Below are 12,588 nucleotides of genomic sequence, written 5' to 3'. Positions count from 1 at the left end.
TCAACCACCTTGACTTCTGGTCATTTTGAAAAATAATCCACTAACACCAAAGCAAAAACATGTTTAGCAGAAGGAAGATTTAAAGGACCAATAATGTCAATGCCTAGCTTCCTCCAAGGTCCTTGTGAGTACTCAATGGGAGAAATCTCCCCAGATAGAGGTTTAACAGACTTGTCACTCTTCGCGCATTGGACACATTCTCTGACCCACCTGTCTACCATACTATCAATACTAGGCCACCAATAAAATGCTCTCAGACGTCGTTTGGTGGAAGACATACCCAAGTGTCCTTCATGGGACAAATTAACCAATTGTTCTCTAATTTTCCGAGGCGGAACAATTTTATCACCTCTAATTACAAATCCATGTGAAAACATGACCTCATCTTTAATTTTACAGAACGAACTCATTTCTCCACTCAACTTCCTCTCTTCAGGCCAGCTACCTTGTAGATATTTTACAACATCTTGTAAAATGTCATCTTCAGACATTGCCTTCGCCCAGATCTCCTCCGAGATAGCATTCGAGCTTATACTATGATGAACATCTTCTATGGTATATGCTATATCGCACTCCTCTGCACTATTAATGGCATTTGGACCATCAGATAATGATAAACGGGACATGCAATCAGCATGGACATTCATACGGCCAGGAATATACACAACTAAACATTGATATTCTTGCAATTTAGCAGCTAGTCTAGCCAAGCGAGCTGTGAGAGTTCTGCCACCCCCAGCTGCCAACATATTTATAAGTGGTTTATGGTCTGTCCTCAATTGAAATTTCGTCCCCCATAAAAATTGCCTACAATGTTGAGCAGCCCAAGTGCATGCAAGTAATTCCCTTTCAATTGTGGAATAATTAAATTCCGCTCCACACAAAGATCTGGAAGCATACGACACAACGTACTCTTCCCCAAATTTCTTTTGCATAAGCACAGCACCTAGACCAGTACTACTGGCATCTACTGCTTCAATACATTCCCCACCAATCGTGAAAGGTCTCAAAAACGGAGCAACACTAATTTCTTTTTTAAGTGCTTCAAAGGCCAGACTTTGCTCCTCACCCCAGACAAATTTAGCATTTTTTTTCAATAAAACGCGTAAGGGAAATACTCTTGAAGAGCAATTTTTCACAAACTTACTATAAAATTCCGATAGACCTAAGAACGAAAATAATTGTTCTTTTGTAGTAGGTGCAGGAGCTTTTGAAATACTAGCAACATGGTCTAGCTTTGGTTTAATACCCTCACGAGATATCTCGTGACCTAAATATTCAACACTATCCTTTCTAAACTTGCATTTTGAGAATTTAAGTGTTAAACCTTTCTTCTGTATATTGTTCGATACCATTTTTATGGTTTAAATCTTTTTATTGACATTTCAAACATTTTAAATTGTGATCATGTTCATCAAAATATTTCCCGAAAATTAAAATGTCATCTTGAAAAGCTATTGCACCTGGACAACCTCACAATACATCTTTCATAAGTCTCTGAAAGACAGAGGCAGCACTGGCTAGCCCAAATGGCATCCGCATAAATTGATACATCCCCTCCGGTGTGATGAAAGCCGTTAAGCATTTAGATTGTTCATGTAGCAGGATTTGGTGGTATGCACTTGCTAAGTCCACCGTGGAAAACACGCAAGCACCAGCCAAAGTTGAGATCAATTCGTGTATATTAGGTAACGGATGCCTGTCAATCCAGATCTCTTTATTCAAACTGCGGAGATCAACACACAACCGGAGATCCCCATTGCTTTTAAGGGAAAGAACCACTGGAGAAACCCATGGAGAGGATTCGATTGGTTCGATAATGTTCCGTGAAACCAGATCTTTTAGCATATCTTTCAATTTGTTACGATACGCTAAAGAAACATTGCGGACTTTATGTCTCACAGGGACGGCAGAGTCCTTAAGAATAATTTTGTGTTTGAAGTCCACATATTTCCCAAGCTAATCATTAAATACGCTAGGAAACATTTTTTATATTTGCCACAAATGCCTCACCGTCTGTGAAAACACTGTAAACAGGCGGAGAGGCATTTGGATCCAACTTTATACCAAACTCTTGTTGGTGAGGCCATCCCAGTATAGATACACCTTTGGTGGCTACGTACAATTTGCCTTTAATTTTCTTTCCTTTGAAACTCAAATCTGCCCACACAAAACCTTCCAAATCAATTTTATGCCCCGAGTAACTACCAGGTCTAATATCAGGAGGTAATAATTTTCTATCATCCCACAGTTCCATGAATACATCTTTGCCGATGATAGAATACCAGGCGCAAGAATCTATCACCAGTGTCACTTCTTTCCCATCGACCAATATAGAACCCGATGGAAAACCTTTACAGTTATTCTCGCAAACACAAGAAATACAGTTAAATTCATTAAACTCTGTAGAAATTTCATCTTCTTCACAAGTAACACAATTAACTTTTTGTAAGGATCTGCACATCTTTCCAAAATGACCTGCTTTCTTACATTTAACACAAATTTTATTCCATGCTGGGCATCCTTTATGATTTCCAACATGTTCGAAACTACCACATCTATAACAGATCACAGGGTTTCTACGATTACCAAATTTATTGTCTTTGAAACCTGAATCTTTCTTACTAAAAGAAGAAGTTCTTCTTGGTGTGAACTGAGTTTTTACAAGCGATACCTCTGCTACAGGATCTTGTACTTTCACATTGATAGTTTGGGGTTGGCCTCTAATCTCACTAACAAACTTCTCAGATGGTTCATTCCTTTAGCGATATTAACTACAGCATTCAATGATGATTCAGTGCCTAACCATAACCTTTCTTGTATTTTTTTACTCTTAGTTTTCATCATTATTTGACCTCTAAGCACCTGTTCGTAATTAAAGGTATCGAATGCACATGAACCTGCTAGGGAACGTAAGGCAGATACATAGTTCTCAATAGATTCATCTTCTCTCTGAGCGCGAGAATAAAATTTAAATCACTATATTTATTTTCTTCCCAAATCTGATACTCATTTTTTTCACAGCGACTTCAAACACATTTACTCCCTCTGTGCTTACGAGAGGAGGCAAATTATCAAAATTCTTTAATTCCTTGACCCCCTAAGCAATGCCTCAGCAGGTCTAATTTCCTTTTAGGGGAGCAACCATCCTCCTCTAATACTTCCACGTAGGCTAGAAACATGGGATACCATAAATCCCATTCTATCTTAGGTTCCCCAGCAGAAGGCAAAAAATGTGGAGGTGCTACAATATTTGACATTTTTAACGGAAATGGCAAACAAAATAAAAGAATAATGCAAATAAAGAACATGCAAATATGTAAACTTTCCCTGCTATAGTTTATCTAAATAATGTATAAAGTACATATATGAAGGTGTGCGAATCACCGATGTGGAATTCACACTCAGTAATGTTTTTTGTGTTAAAATCGGCTGAAAACGATCCCGAACAAAGATGTCTTGGTTCTTTTAAAAATTTGCTGAAAACGATCCCATACAAAGATGTCTCGGTTGTTTGAAAAATTTGCTGAGAACGATCCCAAACGAAGATGTCTCCGTAAAATTACACACACTAGTAGCCACGTAAAATGGCCGCCCAACGCGTGACATCATCATGCTCCCAGCATGCTTTGCAACTCCCAAGATTCTCCACGAAGATGGAGAGCAGAGAGGCTTCGAATCTCCAATGTTGGTAAGTGTTGTCTTTCAAACAAAACTTTTCTCGTTATGGCTGTAGTATCGGCCGCTGTAGCGATGCACCCCGAGAATCTCCCGCAGGCGCAATCAGAGCGCGTATCGTTGATAATTATACCGCACACACAAAAACTGCCGCTGGCACAATCAAAGCGCGACTCCCAATCCGGTCATTCTTCGATTTTGACGATTAATTATCGCTCACGCATCCCTGTCATTCTTCAATTTTGACGATAAAATTATCGCTCACGCTTCTCTTCTGCGAATATGCTCTTAGCCAACATTAATATTACGCATAAATGGATGTCACAGCCGCTGGTGCAATCATGAGCACATCTCTCGCATACAGCCGCAGGTGCATTCATGCACTATAACGAGGTACCTTTTAAATTGTCTCCAAACGTGAACGCTATCTTCTTCTCAAATCCCAGTCGTCGCCAATGTGAAGTAACTCGAGTGGACACTTAGTGGGTTCCAAGACGAATTTATTCCATACAGAGAGGACAGCTTACCCAACCACACAAGTCAGTTCCCAGCAGCTAATTCCCAACGACCCACCATGGAACCTAGAACCCAGAAAGACCAATAACATTCCATACTACTACGTGACCATAGATAGTATGAACACTACACCATGCTTTAGGCTGATCGTTCTATTGACCAGGGCGACAGAAGTTAGCTTCAGAACGGGCCTTGGTTTGTATCCGTGTCACCCAGCATGACTGCTTGGCCCAAGAGCAGGTACTGATCCACATATAGCTCCTTTACATATCTTGCCCAAGCTTCCTCCAAGACTCCATTTTCCCTTGAGCATTTGGTGGATTTTACTTTGTTGATGTAGTCCAAGAAACAAGCATGTTTTTTTCCTGCAACATTTGAAAAATATTTGTCCGTTCCTTTTGCTCCATAACATTCTTTTGTTCCCATTTGGATTTTTTGTGCAACCTGTAGGGTTTTTTTTTTTTTTTTTTTTTTAAACACTCACAGCTGTCTTTCCTGTGGCGTGGTGTTACTAAGCGCACAGTGTCCTCCTTAAGGATCTCCATGAGGAAACAATTGTTTTATTGTGTTGGGCCCTCCCCTTCCAGACTTGCTTAGATGGGCCTGCGTGTTGTTGAGAGCTAGCAGGGAGGCTATAAGGAAGTCCCATGCTAGGTGTGTATTCAATGAGAGTTATTGGACTCCTCAACTGTCTGCTTCCCTAACCCTGTAGTGACCTTGGGAGTGCCCTTCAGCCTCCACTTGATTCTCATTACAAGTTTTGCTGCTTCTGTTCCCGAGGAGGAGCCCACAGTATTACATCTGCCAGCATTTGGTGCTGGTAATTCCAGAATAAGACCAAGATGGCTATATCACTTTGTCTGTTGATCATCTCAAAATTGTAGAGCTGATTAAGTAAGGACTCTAGCAGAAAAACAATCATTTGTTTGAAATTTCTTGGAAAGCGGGAAGAAGCTATGGGGGTGCTTGTGCCCAACTGTTATTGTGCTGAGGTCAATTTGTGAGTTGTCAAGAAATTGTCCATCCTTTCTCATTCTTTGGTGTGGGCCACAGGTTTACTTAAATTCCCTAACCCCTGAAAGTTAAAGTCAACCACAACAGGAGTTCATGGCTTGGGAACTCTATGAAAAGCTCTTCCAAACAGTCACAGAAGAGTTCTTCAACTGTGGACGTCTTCAGGTATTTTGGAGCATTTGAGGTAACAATTTTGAAGCAGCAAGGATGTTTTCTTGAGCCTTATTTTTGTATTATTGTTCCTGTGATTAAAACTGCTTGTAAGGCTGGGGACTCGAGTTTGATTGGAATATCCTCTAACTTGCACATATGTTTGATGAAGATAGACAGCCTCTCCCCCATCCCCCTCCCGAGGGGACACCAAAGACACTGGCAGGAGGCCAGCTTGAAGATTTCATAGACTCCTTGTATCAATGATGGGGAAAGAGCCCAAGTCTCTTGCAGGCAGAGAATGTCACTTTTATCCAGATAGACTAGCGCTTGCTTCCTTCTTCAAATGGTCTTGAGGCAACCACATTCTAAGATGTTATTGTGAGGTAGGACAATAAATTTGTCATCGATGCTAGGAGGCTGTCCTAACGGTGGGGATATTTCTCTGGACCCCCCATGCAGGCGGAAGCCAACTATCCCCAATCATGGTACTCAATGTTTGGTCTAGTGCAGCTCACCTTCCTTTGGTATTGCGAGCAAGATACTATTTAAATGGGTTGCATTCATGGAAACCGGTCAGAAGTGCCACAGGATAAGCCCCTCAATATGCTTATTTGTTCTGTGTTGCACAGAGGGTAACAGCACATGGGAATATGTAGGTGGTTGCGGCTTTAGGACTTTAATGCCCAATATTCAACTATGCTCTATTCGCCCAGAACGCTGTCTCCGAGTGCATCCATCTTCCAGGTTGTTATAGTGGCTTCCAAGTTCTCGTTTGTAGGGGTATGTTCAAACTTCACCCAAAGTTACATCGCCCGAGGCACGGTCTTTCACTGAGGGAATATGCTGGAACAGCCTTAAAAGAGTTCCTCTAGGGAGTAGATCTCAGGACCCCTTAAGGCAATCAATATTGAAGGAATAAGGAGCAGCTCACAATGCTCTTGGGCACCCTTGTGGGCAAATCTGCCCAGTGTGGGAGAAGAGGGTGAGCCAACAAATTAACTGGGAGAGTCAAACCAGAGCCGAACCAAGGGTCTGATTCAGATCTTAGAGCCAATGCACGAGTCGAGCCCTGAAAACCTTGCAATGTTAATCATACTATTTCAACAAACAAGAACTGGCACCATGTAGCATCATTTTCATGTAGTCTGGACTGACTGGAGGAAAGAATATTTTATCAAAAACCTCCAATACCCATTAAACCATATGGTATAACCCCATCCAGTGTGCTACCAATACTTAAAATTTCAAAGCAACAGAAAAGATGGAAACAATAAAGTGTAAGGTCAGTCCACAGATTAGTTCAACAACTTTACTCACTCTACACACGCCCTCATTATTAGAAAAGGAAGGTGAAAAAATGTGTAAAGAAAGAGAAAGTATCTCACGTGCGCACCACCAGAGGAGCTACTGGTTGGTTCTCACCAGCTTGCCCACGTTTATTTCATCATCGATAACTTTCTCATAAGGAAACAAATGGTGATGTGTCCAGTGCAAAGAAAGACAAACACAACAAAAAAGATGTGTACTGTGAAAACAGGAACAGAGGATGTACCAACAAAGACAGAGAAGGGGTTAGACTCACAATTATACTTTTTATTTTTATTAGGAGTCTATCCCACGTTTAAAAACACAGCATGTTGAATACCTTGTTAATGACGGCCAACATGTTTCATTGCCAATTAATTTGTGGCAAATTCATCAGGGCAATAGGGGTCAAACGTCACCTCCCTGGACACACAACAATAAAAAGGACTGACGAACACAAAGAGACAACATAAAGCTTGGTTAGTTCAGCGGGATGTCCACAGTGTTTTTTTTTTTTTAAACAGGGAGGCGAAAGCAAACAGGTTATACGCCCCTGTGACTGGTTGGGAGCTGGTATGTGGGCCCAAGGCTCCGACTAGGTAATACACCTGAGGTTAGAGTCATGGAATTTTCCATGATGATTTGTGAATATACATAAGAGGTTTTTACTGTGGACATCCCGCTGAACTAACCAAGCTTTATGTTGTCTCTTTGTGTTCGTCAGTCCTTTTTATTGTTGTGTGTCCAGGGAGGTGACGTGTGACCTCTATTGCCCTGATGAATTTGCCACAAATTAATTGGCAATGAAACATGTTGGCCGTCATTAACAAGGTATTCAACATGCTGTGTTTTTAAACAGTGGGATAGACTCCTAATAAAAATAAAAAGTATAATTGTGAGTCAAACCCCTTCTCTGTCTTAGTTGGTACATCCTCTGTTCCTGTTTTCACAGTAAACATCTTTTTTGTTGTGTTTGTCTTTCTTTGCACTGGACACATCACAATTTTTTTCCTTATGAGAAAGTTATCGATGATGAAATAAACGTGGGCAAGCTGGTGAGAACCAACCAGTAGCTCCTCTGGTGGTGCGCACGTGAGATACTTTCTCTTTCTTTACACATTTTTTCACCTTCCTTTTCTAATAATGAGGGCGTGTGTAGAGTGAGTAAAGTTGTTAAACTAATCTGTGGACTGACCTTACACTTTGTTTCCATCTTTTCTGTTGCTTTGAAATTTTAAGTATTGGTAGCACACTGGATGGGGTTATACCATATGATTTAATGGGTATTGGAGGTTTTTGATAAAATATTCTTTCCTCCACTCAGTCCAGACTACATGAAAATTATGCTACATGGTGCCAGTTCTTGTTTGTTGAAATAGTATTTGATTGGAGGGTGTTCTGGCACGTCTTCCCTCTTTAGCTCCTTTTTTTGATTTAATGTTAATCATACAACAAACATCATGCAAAATATGGAAAAGTCTCTTCAAAACGTTTTTAAAAATGCATTTATCTATCATGTGGAAGCTTTAACATTGAGACAGCACCGCACTGAGAAGTACTTATTAAAAGTGATAGCTGTGTTAAACCGGTAGCCTGAACTCACATATTTGAAAGTGCTTTCATGCTCAATGATGAAAAAAAGGTTGGGTGAAATAAAGTATTTGCTTAAGATCACACATTTTAAGTGGGGGAGCCACAGTTTAGCCAAGTTTTCTGGTTTCACTTTATACAAATCAGCCAGAAAATGGTTTTCCATTTGTCTTTCTTTATATTAAGACTTTGTTCTTACCTTTTAGTTCATTTTCTGCAGTTTTTTTAAATACAGAGCGAACTCGACTTGAAGGCTTTGTGTTTTACATGAGCACCAGTTACATTACACAGAGTCGCTCACATGCATGGTTTATAGGCATGGGGGAGCTAAAGTGAGGTGTGTGCCCATAATAACAGGATATTGAACTGACCTCAAAACTTGTACCTGGTTTCCCCAGTTCACAGTCAGCAGCTCTGACAAAAGTGCCACATCCTTGGCAGAAGGAAGGAGGCATGCAGGCAAGAGCCACATGAAAGCTTGGCTTGTTATGGGTTTGAGGTTCCAACAGAACCTTGAGCTGTGCCAGGCTTTAGGCTCGAGTATGGCTGTCTGTATATCAATGACTAAGGCAAATGGTGTGTGCACCAGTGATAACCATTGGCCAAGCTTAGGTCACAGTAATTTTGTTGAATCTATGTACTGGGAAATTGAGAAAATACACGTTCTTTTGTTGTCAAATGTAAACAGGGTGATTAAGCTGGAGGAAAAATCATTGTATCTAACTTGCGCACGTGAAGCACTCCTACTAGGAAAAGTGGTCTAGGCAATATCGGGGTAATGGAAAGTTTGTACGCTCAGGGCTGTCTCTCTGGCAACAGCAACCTGATGGACCACCAGAGAAGTTATGTATACGGGCAGCGTGCTGTGGATATATCTCTTGTACATAGACATCCCCAGGCCTGAAGAGGCCGATTTCAAATTGATATTTGAAGCTCCCTCTAAATTATTGTCATGCTCACATAAGCAAAACAATAGATGCAAGAGGCCGATACCCAAGGAGTGAAGATAATATTTGCTGGAGTACTGAATCAGTGGGAACTGTCCGGTATTGGATGTATGGGCAAGCAGAAAAAGGGCACTCAAGAAGGGGCTTTCTAGCTTTCCTCCATCACCATAAACTGCGCCTTAAACTGTTCATTTATGTTTGAATAGGTTTGTGTTAAATGCCAGTTTTCCTCAAAATCCTGAGTCAGGAACATTGAAAAGTACTATCTCAAATGATCAAAGTTAGTGTGTATCACACATAATAGATGTATTAATTCATCAGTTCAAATCAATAAATAACTTTGCTCAACTTTATCCACAAGTCCGTTGCAAGCTGCACCAAACGCCACCTTTATCAACCCAACCAGCTACAGTTAAGAGTCCTTGATTGATACATGTTTTGACTATTCAGCTCAGCTAGCTATTTACTCTGCTGGAAGCTTCCAATGATTGAGGGGGATTAAGGGAATGTACTTGGATCAGAAATTCTCCCGAGCACTGCCATTACAGGTATAGGAAAGAAACATTAAAAAAAATTGGATAATCAGGGGTTCAATATCAAAATTGATCCTGAAAGAGCACATAGGGAAGAGCAGTTTGTGAAGTGTGGAAAATCTGCACTGTCCAAAACTGCAAGGTGTAAAGGGGCAAGAATGCCGCTATTAAAGCTGCACTGGGGCCCAGGAAAACCCAAGCAGACCACTTGACGCGTCACTGAGACCCTCTTGGTCTCGTTTGCATGCCCCCCCCCTTCCCCAGTTGCTGATCAAACAACAGCACACCCGCACCACTCGTGCGCCACACGTGTTCTCAGCCCACCGCTGGGTGCCCCTAGGTCTCCAACCCACCACCACCAGCTATTGCATGCCCCTGAGCAGTGTCACAGCGTTGCAACCAGACAGGAAGTCAAGTCCAAGAGCAGGCTTCTCTTTCCTGACAAGGTACCAGGCCCAGCCTGTCTGCAATGAGCATAATACAGAGAACCAATGTCTACAGCCTGGTAAGAGGCTAACACACATATTTTCAGAAATTAAACATTTTCAGTTTCTATTCTAATCCTTAAAATAATATTTGTCCCTCGCTGATCTCGTTCTGCTAATAAGCATTAGAGAGACGCCAATAGGTCTAGCTTGTCTTGGGTGTTTGCTCACTGCTATGTGATATGTCTTGATATAATGACGGAGAAACGTATATACTGTTACTTCTATAGACCCTGCGAGAAAGTAGCATTTGGTGTGTCACTCATTTGATCGTAGAATGTCACTGGCAGCAAGAATGAAACCATAGAAATATCATGCATAAGCGATATGAAAACGTGGCAGATATGTACGATAGCAAGATCTCGGATTTAGAAGGATTGAGTTTCAACATCTGGTATAACGAAGGTGTTTTTTAGAGCGCTACCAGAAGAGGATTTGGGGTGTTGTGCTTTCCAAAGGCTGAACAAAATGCTTACACATACAAGGACGCTTTCATATTATTAAGAACTGCAGCTAAATATTAAAGAGGAAGGAGTTCAGACTACTAGCGCCTTGGATGCGCCCAACTATACATACAGGCGGGTTTTTTACAAACCGGTATCTCTTCCAATAACAATCTAACCCTTGAAAAGCGGATTACGTGGTGTACTAAAACAATAAAACAAAAACCATGCGCTGTATATAACTCGGGCTGCAGCCCCCATGTTTCGCAGTCCTTCTGCCCTAAATGTTAAACGTGGAGGGCGGGAGGACACATCCCGTTGTCATTTGTTATCAACTCATTCTTCCAGCAGGTGACCCTTTAACAATCACGGAATGTCTTTTTACAAAAGTCATTAGTGCACCAATACGGTTTCTCACATAATCATAGGCTCGATTTCTAGCCGTGGGTGGTGCTGTACCCAAAGCTTATCTTACTTATGACCATCGCTCTTTATCTCACGACCCCGCACATTCTCCAATTCACCCAATCCTTACCTTCATGCGTTCCCGGCATTGCGACGGAGTCCGTTCGTAGCCCAGTTCGGCCAGGGCTCGGGACACCCGCTCATACATAGCGGGGCCAGGAGCCTTGCTGGCAAATAGGGTGCCTGATCCCTCCAGTTGCTGGTAGTGCGCCTCCACCAATCGCTCGTTGCCCCATACGGCTATAAGCGCGTTAGTTTCTGCTGGGGTCCAGGACATGCCGCGACAAGCAGCAGACGTGGAGAAGGAGACTGAGGGCGACGAGGCAAGGCCCGGACCACCGGCGCATCCCTCTAGAGGCGACGAATGGCTTGGGGTAGAAGGCGCCGACAACGATGGGCGTCCATCGCTCAGCCCGGGTGAAGTAGGGGACATAGCCTCGCGCTTCGGAATCTTCAGTGGCGGCGGAGCGGGATCCGATTGCAGATCCGACTCACAGGGCGCAGCCATGTTGACTCTTCGGAACCAGCGGGAAGTTACGTCTGAAACTAGAAAACGGACTATCACTAGTAAAAGAGTCAGGGGGGCCCTTTGCAAACGTTCTGCATTATGAACCCACATTCCCTAAGAGAACTGCCTCAAATATTAAAAAAGGAGTTCGATTATTTATCCCCGACCAAACATGAACATGGTATTTCCTCTTGTAATCGTTTGAAAGAGTATCATTCACAGTCGGGCGTTAACCGCACGTATTGATGATTTATCACAAACAAGCAGCCTCGTTTCCAAAGTGTAAGCGACTGATATAATTTTAGACAATTGGTAAACCACTTTTCCCCCTAAAACGACAATGCTTGTATTTTTTCTAAGTAATTGTCTTAGTAAGCCGGGGCAACATTCCAATATGGCCGCCATAATAATGTTAGGAAAAGCCCATATTTTCCAATGATGACGTTTCGCCAATTTTGTAAGGCAGGGAATTGCCATTTGTTGTAAGGAGGCGGAAATCCAGAGTACCCCGTGATGCCTCCGGGTAATTCTGGTAGGTCTGTATCTACTACGTCGAGCGTGTGGGCAGACGCTTGTACTTGTCTCCTGTGCAGCAAGAGTCACCAGCATTCATGATTGCTTACTACTACTAGAGCTGTGCAGCAGGCATTCATGATTGCTTAATACTACTAGAGGTGGGGGAGCCCAAGTATTCATGAGCCGAATCAGGGGTGTGGCTTGGCTCTAAGAGCCCTAGAACGAGCCGAGCCCAGAAAAAGAATAGCATTGGAGCAATGACAATGTAACTCACAGTTGCCCGTCCTGCCAAAAACTGAATAATGAGCAGGGCGAGCTGATTATAAATAAATTAAAACAGCCCTCCCTCTGGAGCATTCGGCTGCGGGTCTGTGATGATTTGCTAAAAGGCAGTGCAGTGCCTTCCTTCTTGTGGTGGCTATTTTTATTACAGTT

At 42.3% G+C, this 12,588-nt stretch overlaps 1 protein-coding gene across 2 annotated transcripts in view; it reads right to left on the bottom strand.

The window, feature by feature from the left end:
• Positions 1 to 11,899, bottom strand: part of LOC146861727 (myb/SANT-like DNA-binding domain-containing protein 2) — a 739,320-nt gene extending 727,421 nt beyond the window's left edge. The window contains exon 1 of one of the 2 annotated variants that reach the window (XM_085646104.1): positions 11,200 to 11,899. In XM_085646104.1, coding sequence (XP_085502230.1) covers positions 11,200 to 11,748 — 549 coding nt within the window. In that variant the 5' untranslated portion in view covers positions 11,749 to 11,899. The remainder of the gene's footprint in view (positions 1 to 11,199) is intronic. The other variant, XM_085646103.1, reaches the window with a different exon arrangement.
• Positions 11,900 to 12,588: the final 689 nt, after the last annotated feature.

This window comes from Triturus cristatus, chromosome 3_1, assembly GCF_964204655.1.
Source record: "Triturus cristatus chromosome 3_1, aTriCri1.1, whole genome shotgun sequence".
In the NCBI taxonomy this organism is placed as follows: Eukaryota; Metazoa; Chordata; class Amphibia; order Caudata; family Salamandridae; genus Triturus; species Triturus cristatus.
The sequence above is the reverse complement of the archived record's forward strand: the minus strand, read 5'-3'. Positions and strand labels throughout refer to the sequence as shown.